Source organism: Phaseolus vulgaris, chromosome 11 (genome assembly GCF_000499845.2).
Source record: "Phaseolus vulgaris cultivar G19833 chromosome 11, P. vulgaris v2.0, whole genome shotgun sequence".
NCBI lineage: Eukaryota > Viridiplantae > Streptophyta > Magnoliopsida > Fabales > Fabaceae > Phaseolus > Phaseolus vulgaris.
In genome coordinates this window covers 6290695-6318315 of record NC_023749.2, presented here as the reverse complement: position 1 = coordinate 6318315, position 27621 = coordinate 6290695, and the positions used below count along the sequence as shown (strand labels likewise).

At 32.3% G+C, this 27621-nt stretch overlaps 1 protein-coding gene across 2 annotated transcripts; it reads right to left on the bottom strand.

Annotated features, from left to right (window-relative positions):
- Positions 1–370: 370 nt before the first annotated feature.
- LOC137819503 (DNA-directed RNA polymerase III subunit 1) lies at positions 371–22733 on the bottom strand. Of its 2 annotated transcripts, XM_068623488.1 has the most exons (28): positions 22538–22699; positions 22309–22419; positions 22080–22209; positions 20788–20937; positions 17616–17778; positions 15710–15897; positions 15447–15556; positions 15112–15211; positions 14248–14463; positions 13883–14031; positions 13646–13787; positions 13430–13570; positions 11737–11925; positions 10916–11129; positions 9357–9450; positions 8570–8804; positions 8298–8489; positions 7433–7531; positions 6806–7009; positions 6420–6689; positions 6093–6240; positions 5816–5967; positions 4528–4683; positions 4334–4450; positions 4113–4198; positions 2235–2442; positions 1923–2125; positions 371–893 (listed from the first exon to the last, which is right to left on the bottom strand). In XM_068623488.1, exons 2-28 carry the CDS (start codon positions 22380–22382, stop codon positions 845–847), a joined length of 4179 nt encoding a protein of 1392 aa, XP_068479589.1. In that variant the 5' UTR covers positions 22383–22419; positions 22538–22699; the 3' UTR covers positions 371–844. The 2 variants fall into 2 exon arrangements, with proteins under 2 accessions (XP_068479589.1, XP_068479515.1); XM_068623414.1 differs by having other exon boundaries at positions 22309–22733.
- Between the last annotated feature and the right edge of the window lie 4888 nt (positions 22734–27621).

Here is a 27621-nt window from a genome sequence, read left to right as displayed (position 1 = left end):
AAAGGAATTAAGAAAAATATTGCAGACAAATACATTGAATTTTATTATTACAAGTTTAATTAGGATATTCTTTTACATAAATTAAAAGTTAAACAGGGAAAACAGGAAGATCATATTTGTTTAACTTGGATACTAAATTGAAGACTAGGTGAATATCGGTAAGTCTTGAAGTATAAAATATATCTGGATGGTGAAGATTTGAGCAGTTGAAATTTCAACTACAAATGATTCAATCCAGCATCTATAACTTCGAAATTTTCAAGACTTCATGATTAAGGATGATAGGTTCAGCTTTACGTAGCATTTATCATGGAGGTTTTCCAAACGTGCGATGAAGTTTGTTCAGAGGTTTAACTTGCAAATATAAAAGTAATCAGCAATTCTATCTTCATTTTTGTGCCATTTATTTGATGTTGATAAGAAAATATAGTCAAACACTTTAGAGGACACTAATAATGCTCCTATTGAATTTTTGACAAAAAAAAACTAAACTAATTAAATGATATAATACAACTCTCGATTTACCTAGACAGGGATTTACAAACACTAAAATTCACAATAATATAAAAATATTTTGGCTTGAAGATACAAATCATGCTTGGTTGAAACCAATGCTTCCTTCCCCTTCAGTTGTGCTTTAGCTCTATGTTGATAACTCAAGAACATTTGGAAAGCAGGAATCTCATTTCATCCATGCATCTCTAAGCAAAATAATGTTGTGAATTGTTTCTGGCCAAATATATGCACATCCATGAGTAAATTTCCCAACTTCAGCTCATAACATTCATTGCACTCCAAACAGGATGATGACCAACATCTGTGCTGCTAATATACAATTTCAAATTCAAGACAGAATAGGACTGGCTCCATGAGGCAGATCCGGAAGCTCCAACCTAAGAAAGAACCAAGAGAACCAAAGTCTGTTGTAAGGACCAAAATACTAAATCAAGTAGAAAGCGTATATAATGAGTTATATGTCGGATTCTTAATCTATTTCACAACTTTTTATAAAATAAAAATTTGATAAAATTAACATTTTCATGAAAATGCATAATAAATTTTAGATAGATAATAAAACAGAAATATAATCTTATAGTCAACATTTACTTATATATTAAGAGTATGTTATACATTATATCAAATATAATAAATGAAACGTGAATTAAATTTTAAGAACTTATAAATTTATAAACTCAATGTACTTGCAGATTTAGGCTTAGATGAGAACTGATCAAAACTTACAAACATCATGTTGGTTATACTTTCAATCTATGTGTGATCAAGAAAAAAACATTCGGAACATGGACAAATGCAAGTGGCCAAATAATAGACCTAGCATACATTCTAATACCATTTTAGAGTGATAGAGAGCCTATCCACTTTTATTGTTGAGCTACCTGCAAATGTTTACTAAACTTTAAATTCTAGATATCTAGTCTGGCTGGTGAAGGGAGGTGCGTTTGGATGTATTACATTGGTTATAAGTATGGCCATAATAAAATTGAACCCCAGAAAAATGCGGATAGAAAAGCTCAAAAGTCATGAACCTTAACCAACCCAGATCTAATACCATGTTAAGGCTTAATCTTTCGGGTAGGGGCTAGTGAGTGACATCTCTAACAACAATATACTTTATGTATACTATTTTAATTGTTTGGCCCAGGCCTTTGAGAATTTCTCAAAGGGCTTGTTAAAAATTTAAAAAGTATTTTATACCTCCAAAATTGACTAGTAGTGAAATTGGTTTCTCCAAAAAAAAAAAATCAGTGTAGTGTTTTGATACTTAACATTTAATAAATGTTATCTTGGCTAAAATTCCTATATAAGCCAACAGAGTAAATGCATGCATGTACCACAAATAGGACTACCATTGAAAGCATTACTATGCTGCAATATTAACAAACATTACATTCATGTCTCACCTTTGTTTGACCTTGATCATTCCAGTGCCTATTGTAATTGGTATACCCATGATTATGGATTCACTTACTCCACCAATCGAGTCATCCCTTCCACGTACAGATGCCTGGAAAAGAATATCTGCCGTCCTCTCAAATGATGCAAGCATTAATACACTTTTGCCCATCTTTGAAATTCCAAATCTATTTATTCCGAGGATATGACCCTAGTTTGGAAAATTAAATACATTAGTGAAAACCAGCATATTTAGTATTGATGCAGATATAGTTAAATTTTGTTAGATTTTTTCACTGAATAATTTCCAAATAACTCACAGTGGCAGTCATCACATCTGCTAGAAGCATCATATGGCGCGTGTCTATATTCATCCCATGCGTATCCACCATTACATACTTTATCTCCTTAACGATACACTCTCTGGCAGCTTCAATTCCCAGCGTGTCCCGAACTTCATGAATATGATTACTAACAGTTTTGCATCCATCAACCCCTTCAACTCCCATAACCTCTCGAAAGCCCGTGCTGAGGGAGCAAATAACAATGCATGCACATTAGGAGATAAACTCAACAAATAATGAACAGCAATATAATGGAATGCTATGAATTGCTGAGGGGGCAAATAAGTATACGGGCAGATCAGGAACTTAACAATTAAGAAACAGAATAATTGAAGTTTCTGAGTGATGATAGTTTTCTTTATGATTTAATCCCTAATCCTTAAATGTACAGGTAAATATGAAAACAAGAGTGTTCCCGAAGTAAACTAGCTCAAGTTCAACTTATGCAATAGAACAGTCCTCTGTCAGTTATTTTAGTCCATAATCCACCCTATAATCACATTTAGTACATAACCTCTAACACATATAATGTTTTTTCTTCTACAAATCTATCACTTCAATGTGATAGTATGTCAGCCCATGCTTCTAGAGCCTGACTGCAAAGGCTGCCAACTACTACTAGCTAACTTTCCAGTGCCTTCTAGAGACTTCAAATACAATTAGGCAGGTATCTGTCAGGTAGATCTGTCTCAGTTACCCACAGTTGTGGAGAGTTAGCTAGATTCCTAACTTGTAGCACAAGCTCATCGTGTAATATTGTATCTCTAGAAATTAAAAAAAAAATTGAAATATTCACTTTTGTTTCTCCCTTTTCTCCATCATACTCTGACAGATAGTTACAAATTCTCCCTTTTCTCAGTCAATATTCTGACAGATAGTTAAAAATGGTATGTGAGTTTGAGAAAGCCTTGTGAGAAGATTGGTTCAATAAAATCATTTTAAAGATCTTAGACTGTCTAAATGCTCCAAACTATGAGTAGAAGATGTGTATCTTCTAGTATCAGTATGGATAGTCTTAGTAGAACATCTAGGCTCTTAGCATCTACGGAGACTAGTATCGCCTAAATAAGCCGTCTATGTGACTTCAATTCAGTAGTAAGAAGCATTGTTCACATGTCTTCACTAGTTTAGACATGTTTTACAGAATTAAGTTACGGTAGTTATGTTGAATAATAAAAACGTGTATTGACGGTTATTATTAACTGCTAGTTGTTTAACTATAATAACAGAAAACTGTGAGAGTTGAAAGAGAGTTCAGAGAGAGAAACTTCGAGTTATAATATTTATTCATAGTGACTTCTGTCGTGGACGTAAATTGAAGTTTGTTAATACTTCAGTTGAACCATGTTATTTCCGTGTCAGATTCTTTCTTGTGGTATTGTTTACCATTGACCTGCTTTGTTTGCAGATTCTTTCTGCAATGAGTTTGTTTAGAGCTATTCCATAACACCTGTCGTGGTTTCTGACTCTACTCTTCTGCCACCAGATCTGCTATACATGGGCATGATGAGCAAAGTTTTAAGCCACATCTCTACGGCCAGAGCCCAGGCATAGCACCAGCCAATGGCCATTTCAAATCCTCCAGATTCAATATTCCCCTAGTTAACGAAAATTTGGATGAAAAGAACTATCCCATTTTGTAAAAATCAATCAGCTTGCTCATGCACATTTAGTAAAAGCTCAGAGCTGGGTGATTAAGCAACAATATTTCTGGTCAACACTAATCTGTGACTGAAGTTCACTTGAGCAACTCTTTGGTCTAAATTCCCAACCTCAAAAAGCCGCCATATAATATGAATGCAAACATGAAGTAGATTGAAGGAGCATGAGTCATAAAGAACAGGATGAACTAACCCTTCAACCAGTAATTTGAACTTTTCAGCCTTGGTGATTTTATCTTCTTCTTTACTGATAACAACTCGATCAGCAGTTTTAATTCCCTGCAATTAAGAAAATAAAAGACAGACATGTTTTCCCATATATTATCTGGAAATAAATACAAAACTGTAAAATCACACAAAGCAAGCATAATATTCCCTACATTATGTATCATTCAAGAAGTCAAAAGAAAATACCTTTACTACAACTGACGGAAGCAAATTTTTCAGATAATTAAGTTGAAAATGCAATTTACTTCTATCACCATCTTGGGGAACAACTCGAAGCTTTTTCACATCTAAAATCTTGATGTGCTGCATATCAACAAAAACTTTGAATATTGTATGCATAAAAGGAAAAGAAATCCATAATAACAAGATTAACTCTTCACCTCTGGCTTCAGTTTCGCCTTTTTAGTTTGTAAAATTGATTCTTTAACAATATTAGCATCTATATTTAGATGTGCATCCTGGATTCTTTCCATGTCAAGGGTGATAACAACTGACGCTAATCTTGAAGTCACAACAACTTTTATACTCTTTGCAACCTGTATCAATTGGCACAATTAAATTTAAGAATACACAGAAAAAAGCTGTCCCAAGACAGGGCTTAACAAAAGAATGAAAACATGAAAAATAGTAGCTTAATGAAGATATTGATACAAAAACATGACTGATACTTATAAAATTGAAAAATGGTCCCAGTGCTTTAAAGAATAAACGGTTATAAATGAGTATATTTAAAATATATCTTAAGAATATTTTACAATCTATTAGATTAACACTTACGGTTATTTTCCATATTTTCTAATTATCTCATCTGTAGCATAATTAACAGTTGGGTTGGTGGACATAATGTCTGCATTACCGTAATTGTAGAATATTGTATTAGCTACAACTTGCTTTAAGTTATATCTTATCTTCGTACGGCAGCTATAAATAGCTTATCCTTCCCTCTTGTAGCTAACCAATCAACCCTCTTGTAGCTAACCAATCAACGATAATCAGATTCAGTCACATTTTCTCCCCCTCTCTGAATCCAGTTATGGTATCTGAAGGGTTCAAACCTAATGCATTGGGATAGCACTCCTACACCAACTCACACTCAACCATTGAGATTTCACCCTCTCCTATATCTATTTTGTCAACTATGGCACATTCCTCTTCTGCTCTACTAATGTTCTTGCACAACACTCTGAGAAACTGAACACCAAAAACTACCTTCTATGGTGGTGTCAACAAGTGGAGTCTATCATCATAGGTCGTCACCTCACCATCATCATTATTTGGTGAATTCCTTATTTTTTTATACATTATAACAAATATTACTAGACAAAATAGTAGAAGAACCTCTTCAAAAAGCATGACCAACAAAATTCAAAAAATATGATCAACTACACTGCATACACACAACAGTAATTTGCTACAGAGAATTTACTGATACTGTTGCACCTATACACATAAGATAACAATAATTTGTATTAAACTGATGAACATAATGATAACAAAAATCTGTTTGACAGGCACCCAAATATATACTAAATCAATAAAGATAAAGACGGAAGAATGACATCCAAAAAATAAATCAATAATTAGATAATTAATTTAAGAATGGAAATAACTATATAACTGATGATCAGGGTATAAACATATTGAAACTTTTTTCCCACAACTGCATACCTGGCCTAAATTTGTTTTTTCTATTCGACCTTTAACTATTCTTGCAGTATTTGCACAGTCAGTTCTCTCAAGTATTGCAGTGATAATTGGTGTACTGATCTTTTTGTTTCCATTCATAATTTCTTTGACACGTGGAACTCCAAGAGTGACGTCTAATTACAGATTAAGGGACAACACTCCAGACCAATCAACATACAGCAATATTAAATAAAGTGCTTAAAAAGAATATTGCTAGTGCTGATTATCAAAGTACAAAACATGGCCGAATAAAGGATACTCATGCTTGCAACTCCAGCAAAGTGGAAAGTTTTCAAAGTCATCTGGGTCCCAGGCTCCCCAATACTATGAGCTCCAGTTGCACCAACAGGAGCTCCAGCCTCAATTTTTTTTGAATGATAACGAGATAGACAAATATTCAAAAAAACCTGAAAATTAGAGAACTGTGTAAATAAATACAAGCACAAATTATAAAGAATAGTACATAGACTAAAGGAAGTATAATCAAACCAATAGGAAATATATGTATATTCTTAGAACTAAATGTCCAGAAAGATCAGAAGAGAGCATCAGGAAAATTAGAACCAATTAACAAAACCATTAATACCTCTAGTTGTGCACGAGTGATCCCAGATATCCTCTCCCCAAATTTTTTCAGGATTTGGGAATTGTCATCAGTGAAAGTTTCTTCTGTTAATTTTGTATTATCTTTAATAAAGGACTGTAGAGACTGTACAAAATCTGCAGAGAATCCCACCTCTAAAACCCCTTTTTCAACTTCCCTAGACACACCAAATTCTGACAGCTTCTCTTGAACTACTTTGCACACATCTGAGGAAGATAAAACTTCATCATCGTCCTTATTGGGACATATGGCCTACAAAGAAACAAAACCCAATACAAAACCAGAAGAAACAACTTTTTTTCAGAATGTTACAAAATTCCAAACAATAATGATGAAACTAAATAAAACAACAAAGGCCGCTTTTAAACCTTGCTTTTAAGAAACAACCGCTCAAAATTTAATGGTTTTCCATTTTTTCCTTCCATGCCTCCTGGATCCATGCCATCATCTCCATAGCAAAATTGAACAATAGAACCCCCTGCGTTTCTCACAGTGTAATCATAATGTAAAAACAAATCCTCCATGGATTTCATTAATTGACGAGACATATATCCTGTGTCTGCAGTTTTAACCTGCAAAGACACAAGCAGAAAGAAAAATCATAAAATGAAGTCCAATATTATATTTCCAACATCCAAAGTTAAGTATTGACCAACATCCAAAATTTCCATGTTTTACCACTACCAGTAGCCTTTACATACACAATAGTCAACTTTATATAATCAACCTCCAGGGACTAACTATAATTGTGTGAAGTGGTCGTGTACCAATAACACATTATTCCAAAATGAAGAAAGGGAACATTTTCTCAGATGACTTTTATTTCATTTTCAAAGTATTGTATCCAAGTGAAAAACATGCCTTCATTCATATGCCATTGATTAGTCTAGATATATTACTTGCTTTTACTAGTTGATGATATGATACAATGAAATGAAGTTGTAATTAAAAATATATTATGCACAATTTATTCAAATTCAGAATAAGAACCCTACCGCTGTATCAACAAGCCCTTCTCGCCCTCCCATTGTATGGAAGAAAAACTCAGTGGCTGACAATCCACTGTAAAATGAATTAGCAACAAAACCTTTAGCCTGCACCAAGAGCACCACAACATTATTCAATGTTAAGAAACAATTACGAGTTGCATCATATAACCAGAGCAATATTCACCAATGGAAATTGACAGAAATTGGTTTGATATGCAATAATGATCAAATATATGGTGACTACATAAAAACATTTCAATTTCGATGTCAGTTACACAAATAAATGTGGAGTGTGAAATGAAGACAATAACCAACAGTGGAACTTTACCATAACGTGCTAACAATAAAAGTGACAGTAGTTGATGTTGAACGCAACATGCAGTAAGTATCCAACATCATCATGGATGAAAAATTTAGGTGTTAGTTGCTTAAATTGACTAGAAGCATGGGATAGATATTAATTAGAATGGCAAAAAAGTTAAATGTAATTATTGCTCAAAGATGAGTATAGGAATCTTTAGATTTAACCATCTTCTTGCTGGAACTAGGGAGGATTTGTGAATCTTGTGCTTCTGTATAAATCAGTATGTTATTTGTACAAATATTTTTTTGTACAAATGAAGTAACCTCTTACAAGTTTATAAATTGAGTTTACAGAGCTCCCACGAACTTCCGTAAACTATTAAGTCTAATAACCTTGGATAATCTAAATCAACAAGAAAAATTTAACATAACAAGATTTGTAACCTCCGGGTTAGTTTGTGCATTAATCAAATATGTACAGAAGAAAATAAGAAATTGAGAATGAGTGAGGAATGAGTTTTATGTTTACAATGGATGATGAGTAACAAATAATGAGAGCAGAACATACAGCAGGGGTCTTTGCATTTAGAGGGAAATGAGGAAGGCTCCGATCTAGGAACCCATTAGGTGCACGACGACCACCAACAGACTGTTGACCAACACAAGCAACCATTTGACTGATATTAATAGGAGATCCTTTGGATCCACACTGCGACATGATCAATGGACTATTTCTCCAGTGCAGGGTCTGCATGCAAACCTGTGAAAATTACAAAGTCATTAACATGCAGACAATTTTCTGAAACACAAACAAATTATTTTAAGAAAACAAATGCATACCTTCCCTGCCATATCACGGAGTCCATTTAATACCCCAGTAATCTGAGTCTCTAATGTTTGAGGAGCATCACAACCAGCTAAGAGTTCTAGTTTTCCTTTATTGAAAGCTTGTATGTGATTATCACATTTCTTATAACCTTCTGAAAGTGTTTCATCTTTCTTCTTAATCAGTATCTCTTTTGGTTGGACATCATCAATGCCTATGGAGAACCCATGATTACCAATCCACCGCGCACTGCATCCAAGTAAAATGATCATGTTCTGTTAAGCTCCTAAATCCACCCATGCTAATGCAAAATACAATATTGAAATGCATAGAATGACACTTGTAACAGTTCTACTTTAGCATGTTTTTCCCTTATCATGTTTTGTGAAGCTCCTAAATCCACCCATCCAAATGTAAAATACAATATTCAAATGCATAAATTGACAACTGTTAAGCTCCCAGTTACTTCAGCATGTTTTTCTCTTACAAGGTTCCTCTTCCCTTAGGGTGAGAGTAATGCACACTTTGGGCACTGATGCTACCCTCCCCACAAGTGCTTTCCCTTGCAGAATCATTTTGCTTTTGCAAATGCTAATAAATAAGACAGCAGAGCTCAAGCTTTCTTTGATCCACATACACTCTTCCAAGGTTACTTTAAAAACGCATCTTTTAAGCTCCAAAAAGGAACTTTAAAAAAACGCATTTAAATTCCAGTATTCATTTATTCTAATTCAAAACATTTTCACATAATTGATTGAAGACTGACATGAGTATTACCACTCATAAAGCAAACAAATTTACCTCAATTTAGCTAAACGATTCATGCAAGACGCAGCTGCATGTGCTTTATAGTCTCGTAGTAGCACAGAGAACAGTCCATCCTTATTGCCATTTCCTGAACTCATGCAAAAGAAAGAAGGACATCAACAAAATTGCAAAAACATGCAAACATTTGTAAAACTACAGTTTTATAACAAACTAGGCATGTGAAGGTGTTCAAAGTAAACTAGATTGCAAATCCAGACTTTTTTTAAAGAACCACTGCTGTATTATTAAAAGTGGTTCAACTTAAATTATCACATCTAGGGAAAAGAGATAATTGGAAGCATAGAAAGGAATAGTTTGCAGCTGCAACTTCTATCCCATTTCTCTCATTTATATAAAAAAAAATTCTTGTCAATTTGCACAGTAATGACATACAAATGAGAGACAAGTTGCCTTTTGTTTCAATTCCGTCTAAATGGCCACTATATAGTTAAATAAATTGAAAAAAAACCCCAACATTTAGTACTACTTTCCCAAATTGTTGAAACTTCCATCACACCATTCAAGTGCATGTACCCAACTTCAAACAACTTGAGAAAAGGTTAAGCACAGTAGAGCTATTTAACAGATTCCCTTTTGGGAAATAATTACATTTTTCTTTCAAAGCCACTCTCAAGAAATTGACAAAACAGAGTTTTTTCAACCTCAATAATTTTATCCAAACATTCACTACAGTAATGATAATTTAAGTTTATCTACAGTTGAACAAGTTCCAACGGAAATCCAAGACAAAGATCAAAACTGTCCAAGATTTCAAGATTCATCTTCATTCTCTCATCTCTCATCATTAGGCATGAAGGGCAATCATGTTTGTCCTTGGCAATGCGAAGTTTCTATATTGGACCAGTAGATCCCTTCCTCGGATCAACTTTCCATCCCACCATAGGCAACAAAATCTTTTCCATAAGTCTTGTGTGGGGGGCGCACTACTCCTTCACTCTCACAGCAAACCAAAACCATGCAGAAAAAGGAGAGATGCATTAGCAATCACCATATTAGAGGAAGTGTATGAGAAGGGTTGGCTTGGCTAGGTGCAAACTGAATTTGCATGCAACAATCATTCTCGCAAAAGGCAAAAGCCATTAAAACAGGATGACTTGCATTTCAAGCTGCAAAATCTTTGCACAAAAGTGCATGACTGACAAATGACTCCTCTTGGGAGAGGCTATTCTGGAATTTTAGAGACTCAACAAGATCGGAATAATCAGTTTACTATCTTGCATGAAGAAGATACTGTAGGAAATACAAATTTTCATGAAGGAAATCATGTTACTATGAATAATCATCAACCTAATAACAAGGAGACTGTTGATGATTGAGTCCACATATTATGGCAGTATGCCACCCCTTATAGACGCAAACAAGATGAGAATGTTGCATATGGTTGATACAAGTTGTAGAGCTAACCTATATAGATTTGCAACTTGTGTATATTGATGCTATGGCATTCTTTCCTTTGATTTAAAAAATATAATCTTCTTGAGCATACAAATATGTAAAATGAAAGAAACAAGGCAAAATTTATAGTAACTAACCTAAAGTAACCTTTCCAATTTGGCCGGAGATCAACTCAGTATTACGAAAATAAACAAACCCGTCATTTGGGCACAATGTTTTCAATTCTCTTTTCTTGTCATCAAGCTTTGTGTATGTTTTCTCCTTAACAGTAAGATTCACATAGACTTTAAAATTTGCATGTGGGCGCAGTAGAAGGCTAAATAACTGCTTACCACTCCAAAGCTCAACAGGCTGCAAAGAATAATGACAGTAAGATGAGATATACAGTGATAGTACAAATTAGTTAAATGAATGTTTCATTGTGACACATTTTATTCATCCAGCTATAACTGGTTATTTTTCCACATAACACATCTCTTGCAGGAAAAGTTTTTAGAAAAAAAGTCAATATTATTACAAGTATAACTCTTTCCAATTAAAGTAGCTTTGGGATAGGGTGTTCTAGGCACATATATTCATTTAAACACGCTTATGACAATCATTACATCAATCAACCATTAGAATGAAACGTTGATTGAGGTAATCAAGTCTATTGAATTTCATACAGCTTATAATAGTCAAATATTTCATTTCACCTTTTTATTTTAACAAAGTTCTGAAATCTGATTCATGTGATTTGTTTAAAAGTTGTATACTACATAATCAAGAAGATATCAAATTATTCAACAGTGCTATTGGTTAAATTTGCATACAGAAAGTTATTCAAAGGTGTGAGCAAGTAGATACCTTAACTTCCTTTCAGACACACACGGAGATAGATATGCACTCTTAAATTAATAAAATGGCTAAACATATGAGGGAATCTAGTGCCTGTCACATCTATAAGGTGCAGTCTCACCTTAACAATTGCAGGAGTTGGCAAATCAATAAGATCCAAGCCATCACCTATGAAAGTGCAAATATTTGTAAAAGCAGACCGGTCATAAAAAGTATCTTTTCTGGTTACGAGAAAAGAAGAGGTTAAAAAGTCTTGCGTAGAAGCAACCAGAATCTCGCCATTTTTTGGTGTGCATAAATTGTTTTGCACCTGAAAACAAACAAAGTTTTAGTAAGATAGTAACAGTTAAACCCTTTTTTAACCCAAATATTGTATATGCCATAGTTTTGAAAATCGATCTCATTTTCAGTACTGGTCAGAAACCACTATGCCAGTTAATAACAGAAACAGAACCGTTGGTAATTAATTACAAGAAAAAACTATTTTTTAATGTAACCTGAAACAATTTTAAGATAAGTAAAAAAAGACAAGTTTAGTAAGGTTTACAAATTGCTATAAATTTTTTTATGTTTGTACGGTGAAATTTACACTCACTAATATACTATAATTTGGTAATATTATATCTCTAGTCCATGTGAGATCTCCAAAACATCCCTTCACGCCAAGACTAGACATGGATTAGAAAGTTGTGGGTGATCCAATAACAGCACGCTAAAGGGTGGCATGATAGCCACTACAATATACTCTATTTAGGTCATATTTTTATGAGATGTGAGATTTCCAATACAAGTCTCACAGCAAGGCCAGGTGGTTATAGCAGCGTGGTAATGGGTGGTGTTGTACTTGTACACCCAACAAACCTCACTAAAATATCACATTAGAAAGTGGACTTTAACATTAACTCAATTTCAAAATAGTAGCTTGTAAGATTTGCATCCACTATTATACTCTATTTTGGTCATATTTCTAAACCATAAGGAATCTCCAACATTATCTCTTACTATCAATTTTTTATTATACTGCACACAATTTAGTCATTTATATTAATTTACATTTTTATATCTTAAATTCTTACAATTTATTTATATTACATTAATTTGTCATTTTGTTTTGTTTTTTATTCAAGAGTTGTTACCGCCAATCAACGATCAACATATTTCATTAAAATTTAAACATTAGCATGATATATCTTATTTAGATTTCTATGTTTATTTTGAATGTTGTTAAAGAGCATATGAAATGTTTCTTCTATTTTACTTTTTAGTGTTATAAAGTTATGATATATATTTATTTAATAATATTTTAATTATTATTTTATTAATAAGATTCAATTACAGTTTAATCACAATTGAACCATTAAACCTTAAACCATTCTCTTGAACAATACTGTTTTGAAAACATTAATAAATAAGAAAATTATGTATGTTGTACAGATACAGTAATTAGGGTAACTGTTACTCTTTGTATTTATGACTCGAATCATAAGAGCCTCTCTGATATGTAATTCATTACCACACATGAAATTCAACACGTCTCTAGATTTTTCTTAACTGCCAATGTATTACATTCTATTAAAACATGTATTGTGGGAAAGCAGTACACAGAAAATACAGCAGAAACAATGAAAGAAAAAACATCTATAAAAAACAAAGGATACAGAGAAATTGAAAGACCCGCAAAACAAATTGCTCAGTGCAGAGCCATTAGATCATGGCAAAAGGATTCACAACGGAATATTTTTTAATAAAAAAAAATCAACCAAAAAGCATTATAGATAGTAAAAATGCAGACAATGAGATTCAGTGATTTTTACCCCCATCAACAAAATAGCCTCTGTCCGAGCCTCCTCAGTTTGTGGGACATGTAAGTTCATCTCATCACCATCAAAGTCAGCATTATATGGGTTACATACAGATTCATTGAATCTTAAAGTTCTCCAAGGCATAATCCTTGCCTGCATGAAAATTAAAGATTAATGCAATTGGATCCAAATCTGCTAGTATTCTACATTCCAATATTAACAGATTACCCTGTGGCTCATTATAGACATCCGATGTAAGCTTGGTTGTCTATTGAAAAGAACAATGTCTCCATCTTCTAAATGGCGATCAACAATATCACCAATCCTCAATTCATCTGCAGCACGTTTCCTACAAAGAACTTTTAAGGACCTGCAAAATAACAATATGCTCTATATTATTGTCAAATAAATAAAATTGGCTTGAGAACTCCACAAAGCAAAAATGAAATAGTACAAACTACAAACCATGAGTGGCCTCCATCACGTCTAAGCATTCTCGCCCCAGGATACTTATCAGGACCATTTCTCACACACTGTCTCAACTTCTCTATGTTGTGATGCGTAACACGCTCAGGATAAGTCAGTATGCTAGCCATAAGGATAGGTATTGCAACCTAGAGCAAATGAGAAAGTTAAGAGGCATAAACATGAACCTAGAAAAAAAAAAGTAACTTCCTTGTGTAATTTTTACATGGGAAATATAGTGACAGCAACTGATATCTTCCAAAACATATTTGTGTGTTAGAAATGTTTATATTCTAGTTAATGTCTAATGATCTAAAGGATAGAAAGTACTTATACATGATTACTGGCAGGGTTTAATGCCTAACCTCAGAAATCTTCAGATTAGGATCCGGAGAAATAACTGTTCTTCCTGTATATTCAACACGTTTTCCAGATAAGTTGCCACGGAAACGTCCATGCTTACCTTTCAAGCGCTGAACAAAACCAGCCAATTGCTTGGTCGATTGCATATAGAATGGTATACCACGAACCTCACTATTTATGAATTGAGCAACTTCATTTTGAAGAATTTCCCAACCATCCTAAACCAAAATCACCAACATAATCACGCCACCATTACATCATGGAACCAAAACAAATAATAACCTCATGATATAAGAAAAATATAGAAGAGAGCAAATAAATGTAATAATACCAGGCAAACAACAGTCAGAGTCTAGAATGTAAACCATTGGAAAAACATTATACCAGGAATAAATTCCATAGCATAATATTCCACAAGAGCAAGCATGGACATTATACGAGTTCAAACAAATTTTATAAAAATAGAAAGAACAAGGAATCAACCACGACATGCAGTTTAGTTACTAAACTGAGCTCCATTTCAGATTAATTTACCTGAGGTGCAAGGATTCAAATTCCACTGGGAGCACCTCATTACCAAGGCAAATGCCTGTATCCAAAAAGCAATTCATCCCCTACACACAGGGCATATAGACACTTTTTGTAGATAGTACACAAATAAGGACAACTACAAAAGACCAAAATACATACATAAGGACCTCTTGCCAGCACATATATCTCTCTATATATTTATATATCTATATATAGATATATAATCTATGGGAAAACCCGTCTGTCTATATATGCAACTTAAAGAATAAAAAGAATAGTTAACATTAACTATAGCCTGATAAAGAAAATGTGTTCACTCAAGATGCGCTACTAACCAGAAATTTGGATGAAACACTTGATTCTTGTAATTCCTGGCGCAGAACAGCATTTGCTTGGATTATGTTCTTTAGCCTCTCAGTTATGTCATTTTCATTGCTACAATAAATGAAGACAGAAACCATAAGATTTAGTTATCATCATTTTCTACAAAAGAATTATTTGAGTTGGAGAAATATCCGGAATCGTCCTGAAACAAAGGAGAGAGGGAAATAAACTGTAGAAATACAAGTTTCATCTCATTAGAGCTTTCCAGTCCCTCAAAATATGCACCAAAGCAAAGCTTGTATTAATTAAGGGGAGAAAATACAAAATATAGCCAAACTGACATTACCTCAGTGATTCATCCATTACAACTGAAGGTCGAATAGCTATAGGTGGCACAACAATGTTTGTTATTATGAGTTTCTCTGGTCTTTCAGCTACATAGAGTAATTCACAGTCCTACAACCAAATGTAACAAACATGTTCAACTTGTGAGAAAAATATACCTCTTCATAGCATTCATAATGTCCACAAATTGCAGATTTCTTAAACTGAAAATGAAAAGGAGTTAGAAACTCAAACCCAATAAAATGTCTGAATATAAATGCTTACCTCGTCAAGCATCTTTCTAAACAACGAAAGAACTTGGAAAGGATTAAGAATTCGATTAGACACATTGGCAGTCGCCTTAGAGTCTTTTATACGAGAAAGTGTGGATTCAAGCTCTTCAACAATATTATTTTTACATTTTGAACAATCATGCATGATAATCAGTGAAGCCGGAAGCTTCTTTACTGAACCTGTATAACAATAGTCATCACAAATACCATCTCAGATACATAAAAATGCCTATATTAACATGATTATGCAAGGAAAAACATATATAGTCCTCTTAAAATGGTTAAGCAATTAGTGTAAATATTTCCTCTTATAACAAATTATTATTCTTCTTTAAATTGGGACAGCAAAAAATGATTTTATTTATGCCAACTGTATTGATAATCAGTTTAACAAAATGGGGGTCTTGAAACTGCAATAGAAGTTTACCAAATGTTGAGCCTGTGTTAGCACATAGTTCAATCAAAGTTAAGACTAAACCATTGAGAATCCATATTTTCCATATAATAAAGCACCAAAAAGAAATTTTCAAAAAAGATAGTTGTTAGAATCTTGTAAATACGTTAAAAAACTATAAATATAATTAATTTTTTAGAAACCATGTGCATTCTATGGTTGCTTTTTTTCCATATTGTGCACTATTAAATGTTGGGAACATCACTATTCACCAATGGCAATTTTCTGGCAAACTTTTTCCGGCCACCATCATCACTAGCATCGCCTTGCCATGCTAAGAATTACATTATTGTTACTCATCTAGATATATCGTTTGCAGTAAATGTAGCAAGTCAGTTGCTCAACTCTTCATTGCAATGACTAGCATTGTTTACAATACATCAAAGGAGCTCCAGGAAAGGGTTTTTTTAATGAAAAAAAGGACACACTCTAGTTGTTGAGTATTCTGATGTAGAGAGAGCAGGCTCCCCCAGACATTGAAGGCTCACCTCTGGTTTTGTATAACCGAGATAATCTTGTTTCTTAGAAAAGCAAGAAGCAAAATGTTGTAGTCAGGTCTCATGCAGAGCCAGAGTATCAAGTATGGTTGTAGAAAGTCAGGAGCCTACATAGCTGAACCAGTTGCCCAAGGAACTAAAGTTTGGGAAGATTACACAGTTGTAAATAATATGTTACAATCAGGCCACCCATTATATTGGCTTAAATACAGTATTCTATGGAATAATGAAGCATATCGAAGTTGATTGTCACTTTGTCAAAGGGAAAGTCATGTCCAGAAAAATATCTACTACCTCTATCCATTCCTATAAACCACTAGCAAATATATTCATTAAGTACTAAGGAGTCCTCCGATTAACTACATATGTCACAAGCTCAGTGCAAATGACCTATATGTTCCAACTTGAGAGGGAGTATTAGAATCTTGTAAATATGTTAGAATCCTATAAATATAGTAACTGAAGATATTAGGATCAATTAGATTGATTTTCTATTTTTTGTTATTAGCCTAAAATAGGATAACTGAATATTCTGTAACTATGTTCTTTCTCCAATAAATTGAATAGATTTATTGTGGTCTAAACACAATTTATCATGTTTTCTCGGTTTCTCTCTTCTCAACAACAGTGATTAAAAATATAGTTCATCACAGGTTTTGTTGCACCTTATACTTTATTTTAAGAGTGCCAACAAAGTATTCAAAGGATACATGATAGGCAATAAAAAATGTATGAGCTTATTCATAGCTGAGAAAAAATCAGTAACAGAAAAAATAAAATAAAAACTTACTAAGATTCAATCTACCATATCCTTGGAAATTGAATCAAAACCAAAAAATTTGGAAGTGATTATGTTTGTACCATACAGAAATCAAGCCACCAAGTACGGTCTTTAAACAAATTCAAATAATAAAGTTGCTGATTGAATTAAGCATATGGAAACAAACCGTTGATATATCCGCATCTAGGGCAATTCACAACTTTGCTACAATCTTTAATTATACGAACTTTCACAAAATCCATCTTATCCAGCTCACTCTTTTTGGAACTTCTCATTTTCTTCAAATGTTTTTTACGGGTATCTTCATCAAGGAGAATTCGAGCACAGCCCTGGTAAAGTAGAATGTAAGTTAGTATATGACATACAAACTTGTAAATAGACTTTTTTGCACCAACATAAATTTTGAATGTATTATATAACCACTTTATTGTTTAGCTTTTTGCCAAAGTGTTGTACATATGCAGAAACAATACTTTTTTAGACAGAAAACACAGTTTCGACTAGTCACTTTTTTTATTATAAGTTCATGAAAGGGAAGATCAAAAAGGCCTCTTAAACTAAACAAAACTTGAATTGGACTTAAAGGAGAAAAATTTGCATTTACAAAGAGAATGGATATATTAAGTTTGAGTAGTTTTCTAGCAGCAAAATGAGGCTCAAATCTCAAGCATTGGGGAGAACAAAATTCACTTAATGCCAAGTGAATGACCATCAAACAAAAGGCCTGACAGTGCTTACAGTAAGATAGGAGAAATGGATTGAATATAAAAGAAAGTATAGAAGAAAGAATGAATCTTTATCACATTCACGCACACTTGTGTTATGGGAGTTCGTAAGACTGATCTATCCCTTACACCCCAATAATATTTTTGTCCATCCCCCCTCCCAATTTCTCCTTATCCTCTCTATTCTTAAATACAATGGACTTACTCATCACGGTACCTCTTCTTACATAAACTCATCTAATAGAAGGTATGTTACTAACAGTACTCCCCCTTCAAAAATGTCACCCTGTCCTCAAGGTGAAACTGTGGAAATTAATTTATTATAGTATTAAAGGATCCCAAAGTAGCTTCAAAGTCAGGTAGACTTATCCATTTCATTAGAACTTCAACTCCTTTTGCAGACTTGTTGTAAACTGCTATGAATTCTATAGGTTCAACTTGCAGCTCCAGATCTTTTGATTGCATTAGATTGGGGTGTGATAGTAGTAGGGCTGTTGCTTCTTTGGGAGAGATTCATAAAATACTGGTTGGATTCTGCTTTTTTTAGGTAATTTTAGTTGATAAGCAACCTGTTCCACCTTCTTGATAATCTGATAAGTGCAACAACATCGCAGACACAACCTCATTCCTTTTCTTTGCCAAGGATTTCAGCCGGTAAAGCTGTAATTTAAAATATACCGAATCTCCAATTTTAAAATGTACTTCTCGCCAAAGTTATGAGCAAACTTGCATTCTGATCTTGTGCTTTTAAAAGGTTCATCTACAAGTTGTGGAGAATATCATCTCTTTCATGTGTTAATCTGTTTACTTCTTCTACTGCTGAAGGTACTATGGTACCTTTAGGAGATGAGGAGGGTCACATCCATATAAGGCCTTGAATGATGTCAATTTAGTGGAGCTGTAAAAGGATGGCTTAAGGGTAGTAAATCAGCGTACTTAGTAAGTCGGTCAACCACCGTCTTTATGCTATCTTCCGATGTGCCTCTGGAAGACCTTCCACAGAATCCATAAGTATGTCTGACCAAACATATGTGGGTACTGGCAGGAGCTGTAAAAAGACCTACAGGGCATAAATTTTGATATTTATTCTGTTGGTAAACCTCACAAGCTGCAACACACTGCTGCATATCCTTCCTTCTACCTTCTCAATAAACAACTGCAGAAATTCTCTTATACATTCTGAAAATTCTGACTGGCACCCAACTGCTAAATTACGAAATTCAGACTGTATTAATGAAATCCGTGAAGAACCCCTTGGCAAAGATTACTTCCCTTTACATATCAAACTTATTTTACATGCAAAAATTAAACATACGAAACTAGATCTCTTTTTTATAGAGAAAAGGTTCTAGCCAAGCAGCTTGTGGTGCTACATATTCCTGCTCTAGATAAGTGGGCTGATATTCTAACCAAGCCACTTTCACCAACAAGATTTATTTTTCTTAGATCCAAGTTCAAGGTGGCTGAGTTGCCAATTGTTTCACATCCACCTTGAGCTTTAGGGTGTTAAAGAGGCTATTTCCTCTGTTTTCTGTGTGTAGATTTTCTGTTTTATAGTTGATAAGCTTTATTTCCTTTGTTGTGCTCCTTTATCCATGAATACATATATATGGCCTTTCAAAGATGTTCACTTTTTTCTTCTGTAACTTTTTCTTAGTAATGAATTTCGTTTCTTGTTAGTCTCAATACATGCTTATATATAAAATTCTTCCAACAGATCAGAGATACAACTATGCCTAGGTGACAGACAGATACAATAGAAAGCACCTTGTTATCAGAGATTTATAGACAGATACAATAGAAAACATGATTCTTGGTACAGTGTTCCCACCATTAGAACCATGTTAGGGCTCTACCTTCCATTGCCAGCTGCGCAGCCTGTAACTTCTCTTGCTCTAAAATCTCCTTTAATTCAAAATATCTATCCACTAAATTAACACAACCATATGTATCATCTCTTGAAAATAACAGAATTTCTAATTTCCTCCATTGATTTTTATTCAACCCAACCTCAATTATGTTCGTGTTCTGACAATCACCTCCCCTGTGTACATTGCTTTGAAACCTATCTCTAAATTTTCCAATCTACCTTCCCTTCTCGAGTGAACCATGAACACTCGCCCATATTCATTTGCTCTGAATACCAGTGTAAGGAATGGAATGAATACAAAAGAAGGCATAGAAGAAAGAATGCAGGTTTATTATATGATATATCCACTAGCTTAGGAACAAAATATCCGTACTGCAGTAAAAGATACAAGAGTTACAGGAATTTGAGATCCTGATCCCTCCCTTACAACCCAATAATAGTTACATCTGTCCCCCACCCTATTTCTCCTCCTCCTTATTCTTATATACAACTGACTTTACTCATTACTGAACTTTGGACCTCTTGTATAAACTCACCTAATAGGAGGTTTGTTACTAACAGAAACTTAACAATGCTTGGAAAAAGCCATCTCTTAAAGCTAATCGTTCAGAAATTATTCCATCCATATATGCATGTTATATAAGTAGTAATTATAAGTCAATTTAAATGAGATAAAACAAGAGATGTGCTGAATATTAAGGGAAAACCAAAATTCAGAGAGCACATACGAAACATTTGTATACCTTACAAATGCACTTCAGTATTTCCACAATGCTACCTAAATATCCAACATTGAATACAGGAAGGGCAAGGTTTAAGTATCCATAGTGCCCTGGACAGTCATGAAAATTCCCATGGCATGTAGCACAGCCAAGACTCTTGTTAGCAGGACCCTGAATTACACACAAAAAAATAGCATTTCATGAAAATAGCAGAAACATGAGTAGTAGGGGAGAATAAATATAATATATATATATATATATATATATGCATAGATGATCAAACAGATTGAAAGGCCTAACAAGTAATATCATCCAAATCCATCTAACTACTACTGCAACCTGAATTCGTCAACATATTCTAAAAAAAAGGTCTGTTGACACCTCTTCTTGTAGAGGCATAAAGACAAGGCTTCTTAACAATCAAAAACAATTAAATAGATTTTTTGTCGATCACTAATCAATATCAGTATTTAAGAAAATGTAGGAAATAACATCAGAAAAGAGAAGGAACAATAAAAATACATATGTATATTAAAGCCAGAACTAAATCTATGCAAAGACATTTTTCCAAATCCAAACTACATATCAACATTTAAGACCTAATACACATAGGATTCTAGCAATTTCCATAAATTTCAGGGGTAAAACACTAAAACGTGTAAGCAAAAAGCAAACTACCAGTGAAAAATCATTTAGTCCAGTTTAAGGAGAAGTTCATGATATTCACATTATGTGTGTCTCTCCCCTGTGAAACAAGGTAGAATGCAAGGGAAACATAAAACTATCAAAGAAAATTTGAGGGAAAATAAGAACAGCATCATCAAAATAAGCAAGATAAATCAAGCATATGCATTATAAATGAAAAATGTCTGAAAACAATCTAAAATGTTATGAGATGAAAGAAATATTTGTCATGTAAAGTTGCTTCGATGTCCAAACACCAAACCTGAAATTTCACTAAGAATTGCTTCATGGAACAGTTTCTATTAACTATATAAGTCACATATAAGCCCATGTCCAATTATTCATAATCCATAAAATCCCACGACCAAGTTAAATTGGCAATTTCCTCATTTCCAATGTTGCATCTGCCATCTCACAATAACAACAAACACGAAAAAAAAGTAACTTCACTCTAGTTGAAAATTCTAACAAATCCAAATTAGGCTAGTTGTCCATCCTATGCTACAACTAATGTAGCATGATGATCACATCAAAATCTAAAAAATACAAAAAAGAAAAAAAAAACAAGCACAAGCATCAACATTAAACAGAATTCAAAATAAAATGTGCAAAAGGGGATTAAAAGGTACCATGCGAGGATCCAACAAGCCACCATGGATAGGTTTCTTAAAAGAATCATAGTAGGAACCTTTCCACACTTGAACTTCACCAAGTTTGCTTATTTCCGAATCTGATAACATGGAGAACTTCATGTTCTTTCTGCAATAAAGAAAAAACAAAAATAATAACAATCTCTTCTCAACTGTAGATGAATCAAATGTACTGTGTAACGGTAAGCAAGCACAACTAAATGCTCACATCTTACGAGGCCCTGCATCCTCCATGAAAGGTTCCTTCGTAAAGGTTATGCCTTCCGTTCTCCCCCTATTCATGTCTTCTTTTCTTCGCTGAGAAGAGTCAATGAAAGGTCTAGAATTTGAAATTTAAAAAAAAAACACTTTTTTTGTTATTACGATCCTCCTTTCAATGACCTTCAGAAACGAAAACTGTGATCTTTAACAAAAGAATGAGGTCCCGGAGAGTTCACCGGAGAAGAGCGGAGCAGTGTGCCGTGAAGGGTGTGTCTTAGGGTTTTGAATGTAGAAGACCTAAAGTACAGTATTCTCAATACTGGTGGAAGATCCTAACTGCCATGAGTGGGATTTGGGCACCTTCACATAAGCTGCAGAACATGAGTATACATGAATCTATGAATTGTATTTTAATCTAAGATAAAATAATTTAGGGTAAATTATGCTAGGGTCTCTCTAAAATGGGAAAAAATAACAAAAATATTTACAAATAAATTGTATAAGTTTAATTGATATCATTGTACAAAAAATAATTTATCATAAATACTTTGGGTGTTTTGTTACCATTTTTATATTTCTTTTTTAATTAGAATTTCTTATTTTAGTGTAATCTAAAGTTATTATATAATTTATATTATATAAAATTATAAAGGCTTCCTTATTTATCTTTTGAATTATGAATGAGTATAATAGTTTAAACCAGTTTTTTATTATTTTAATGTTATTTTTTAGCAAACTAAAATAATTTTCTAATTTAATAAGACATTTAACTGAACCATTTTTTTACTTAGTAACTATATAATCTATCAATTTAAAATTGCAAACCATTTTTTAAAAGAATTTTATAAAATTATCATTTCTAAAAATTTATATTGTTTGAATGTAATACAAATATGTAGCACAGATACGAATATAAACACGGAGATACGTATAATCTTTAAAATGTAGGACACAGAGACACGGAGATACGTATAATCTTTAAAATGTAGGACACGGGGACACGGATCTATATATTATATAATTTTGAATTATATAAATTGAAAATGAATATTTAAGTGCAAAAGTATATTTTAAATTCTTTTGGGAGGAGGAAGATATTTTTCATGGCTGGTTCAAAAGAATTTGTTCCTTATTTTTATAATCATAATAAAAATTTATACAATAAATTTGAGTTTCTATAAAATTATTGTGTTTATATCTTTTAAAATTGTGTTAGAACCGTACTAGAATTTTTCAAAAATTCAACAAATATTTTTTGAATTGAATACTTCACCGGTAAGTGTTGTTTGTACGAGTATCGTACGAGTGTCGACACTGATACATATACGCCATTTAAGAGAAGTGTTTGGGTCTCATATGATACACCACTCAAAATCTTATTAGTTTATTTGTTAAATTAAAGAACTTCTATTTATTATTATTTTTTTAAGTTTTATTCTATTTGGAAAAATGTGTTTTAATTAAAACAATAATAGTTTGATATTTAATAAAGTCTAAACACACGATTTTCAATATTTTCTTCTCAATATTTAAAAATAATAGTTGTAATATTGTTATGGAAAATTAATCATTATAATTATTAATATTTATGTAATTATTATTTTATTTTATTTTTTTAATATTTTAAATTTATACAAAATTATTGATATTTGACATTAAAAAAATAAAATATATATCATACTATATAATATTTTTTGTTTTAATTTTTATTTTTTAAAAATATTTAATTTATATTTAAGACCGTATAAGCGCAGATTCAATACATATTAATTAAATTGATTCTACGGGATTAATATCAACTTTTTCTTTAACAAGGACACTCGTACCACTATCATCTATATATGTTAAATAAAACTAACAAATAATAAATTCCTTATTTATAATTATTTTATACCAATAACTACTTTAAAATTGAAATATAGGAAATATAATTAGATTGAGGTTAAGAACTTATTCAACAACATGTAGCATTAGATATACTATAAAGAGAAATAAAAATAAACATGCTTGAAAAGATATACAGTAAAAAGTAATATTTCTTTTATATAATTTTATAAATATCTATACCAAAATAATATAAAAATCTATACCAAAATAATGTAAATTACTGTAATGATGATTAAGTGGATTGTGGTATATATAATGGGTACTATTTAACAAGAAAAGTTTAAAAAAAAAAAATAATGCTTAAACTATGAAATGATCAAATAGAGAATTTGAGCAAAGGAGGAATTGAATATAACCATGGTCTCTTTTGTATTATACTAAAAATAACTCCTGCAAAATATGGTCAAAAGTTGATTGTAACTAGTATGAAAAACAATATTCATGTAACTTTGTTTGGACTTATATGTTTTGGGTTATGCAGTCAATTTGTATGGGCAAAGTCACTTAATTATGAACAAATATTTTCTATTTAATTTAATTATGGACTAGATATGCCTGCAAGGTCAATGGATGTTTTCGAGTACACTCAAAGCACAATTGAGAAATAAGACAACTTCCACTAGTATAAAAGACATGAACAACAAGTGTAAAAACCATGTAAAATACAATAAAAAATAATTAAATTGTATTCTAATTTTGTTGCAATTTTTTCGCAAATATCGTTTAATGATATGCAGTCAAATGATAGCTTAAACAAACTAACACATATCTTAAAAAATTAAGTTTGAAAAATTCTCCTTCTTAGGTTAGTGTAAATAAAATAACATGTGATTTAAGCAAGATAAGGAGGAAGGAAAAATACTCAGTATTTATATAATGGTTCGTTTGATAGAGCAAATTACATATAGTTCTCAATAAATTGATTGAGTACCACTATGTAGACTAACGCACACAAGTTACAAAGAGTATTATTTATGCTCGAAACCATTTATGACTAACTTGTACAAGTATTGTTTCAAGACGTAACTACTATTGGTTAACATGTGAGGTATTCTTTAACATTGAGTCACTTATGGTTAAAAACGTAAGTATTGTTTAACAAGCAGTCACTTCTGACTAAGACAAAATTGTCTAGGATAAGTTTTGCTCACTGAAGAGGAGTAGCGTCTTTCGAAATTTAAAAAGTTTAAGATGTGTCTTATAGTTTTCTAAAGATGGACACAACACAACAATGTTCTTAGAACACTTTTAGAGCATATAAATTTTTTTACAACATTTTAACACTTTGCAATTCGAATTCGCTCTATGTCTTCTTCTTCAAAGATAACTTTATATAGGCATTGAAGAAAAGATTCGTTGTAAATTCTTTTATGGTTGTTGAGTAGCTTAAAACTCACCTCAACATCTTTCTTGCCTCTGAACAACTTCTATGAAGAAAATGCATTAAATGTTATTATCTTTTTTAAACAACATCCTGCATAGTTGGATGTACTTATCTCTCATTGGACATAGTGACTTTACTTGAATTTGTGTAGAGAAAGTCGTAGGAAGGAGATATACTTTCTCAAGATTAATAAAGCATGCATTAGGAAATTGTTGAAATAGAACAACTTTAATTCATTTACTAAAAGAGTGTTGTGACATAATTTTTTGCAAATCTTAGAAGGAAATGAACTTTCTCTACAACGTAGAATAAACATAAATATGTTTGTGAAATATTATATTAACTTAAGACTATGCGTTCATCGTTTAAGCAAACATATTGTTTATTAGAAAAAAAAAAGTGGACAATGTTGTATGAGAGAATAAATATTTATGTCTTAAATGATTTGCTATTTATAAAAAAAAAAATCATCTTATAAACGAAGCATAATCATGTTTTATTTTATACTTCATTATTATCAACACTTTGATTAAAACCATGAGCTATTGAATTTTTTTGACATCAAGGAAATAATATCAAAAAAAATATCATGTTTCTCTTTTTCTAGTTACGGAGATTGATAAAGAGCATGTGTATACTAAGAAAAATATGAATTAGCCCCAACAACATGAAGTGATTAATTTATTAGTCGCAATAAAAAATAGGATTGTGATTTTTTTTCCATTTGTTGACCATATAAAGAAGCTTAAATTAGTTTTTTTCCTTCACTATATGGAAAATCAAAATCAAAATATGACAACAGAGATTTGTTACTCATTTTGCTTGTTTCAAACAATATTATTAACCCAACATCTACCTTTAATTTGCAATTTCACAATACTTAAATTTATCTTCCAAGGCATATTATATTTACAAATTATGCTTAACTAACGACTTTTAAATGTATATTAAATTGGTGTGTTTAATTGTATCACAGGACATTATTAATGATATTCTCAGTGTGCTTTTTTTTATGGTGTGATTATTTTGGATATTGGATCTTTATCATTCTAGATACTTCTAAGGTGTGAATTTTTGTATCACTGTGATACTCTTTTTAAGACTTTATGAAGGTGATATTTATCATTATGGTGAATATCCATTTACTTTATACACACATATTAACCTACCAAGCCCAAATTTATAAGTCATTATTAACATTGAAACCAAATCCCAAATTATGTGTTAACCTACCAAACTTAATTTATCTACACTTATAATTCTAACTCCATTTATCGATTCATATTTCAGAATACATAAATTACCTACCAACTAAACTTCAATTGTTTACATGTTATTTCCCAACACATAATAACTAACCTACCAAATAAATAACCTACTCAATATATTTTACCATTCTAACTCAAATTTAGATTAATTTATCAAAAATAAACAAAATGAAACAAATCAGAACTAATTTATATTGCTCAGGAAGAGATAGATTATACCCAGAAAGTTCTACAAACGAAGAATTTGATGATGAATTATATGGGCAAGTTTATTTGATGAATTCTCAGGTATACTAGAATTATTCTGATTGTAATTTCACTTGATGTTTGATTGCTTTTGCATATTACAATGCACTAAAATGCAATTTGCATTAAGATATTTCATGGAGAATCAAGCCTAATACGTTGTGTTTTTTTTTTTTGGTGGCCACTTGTACCACTGCTAGAGATGCAGAATTACTGTACATTGATTTGTTGGAGAAGGTAGAATAGGATGTGATAATATTGAAGGTGTGGAAGGTGGATTTTCTTACATCACATAAATAGCTTCTTTTTTATCAAGTTACGTAATCTAACGATCATAATTTACGTATAGCTACTAGTGTACGGATTAAGGAGGTAGGAGCTAACCTGACGTGGTGTTGCATCTAACAATATTCTTATTTTACCTGTAAAATATGTTTCAAATCTATTAAGATCAAGATGTTAATGCATTGGATAATTGTATAAACCCAAGTAAAGAATATAATGAGATTTTAAGAACTCTCTAGATACCCTGCCA

Coding starts and splice junctions, on each gene's coding strand:
- LOC137819503 (XM_068623414.1), bottom strand. CDS start 22,382: ATGAATAGGGGGAGAACGGAAGGCATAACCTTTACGAAGGAACCTTTC. Junction 14,464..15,111: donor GTGTTTCATCCAAATTTCTG/GTTAGTAGCGCA, acceptor ATTTTGGTTTAG/GATGGTTGGGAAATTCTTCA. Junction 11,130..11,736: donor CAACTCCTGCAATTGTTAAG/GTGAGACTGCAC, acceptor TATTCTTTGCAG/CCTGTTGAGCTTTGGAGTGG.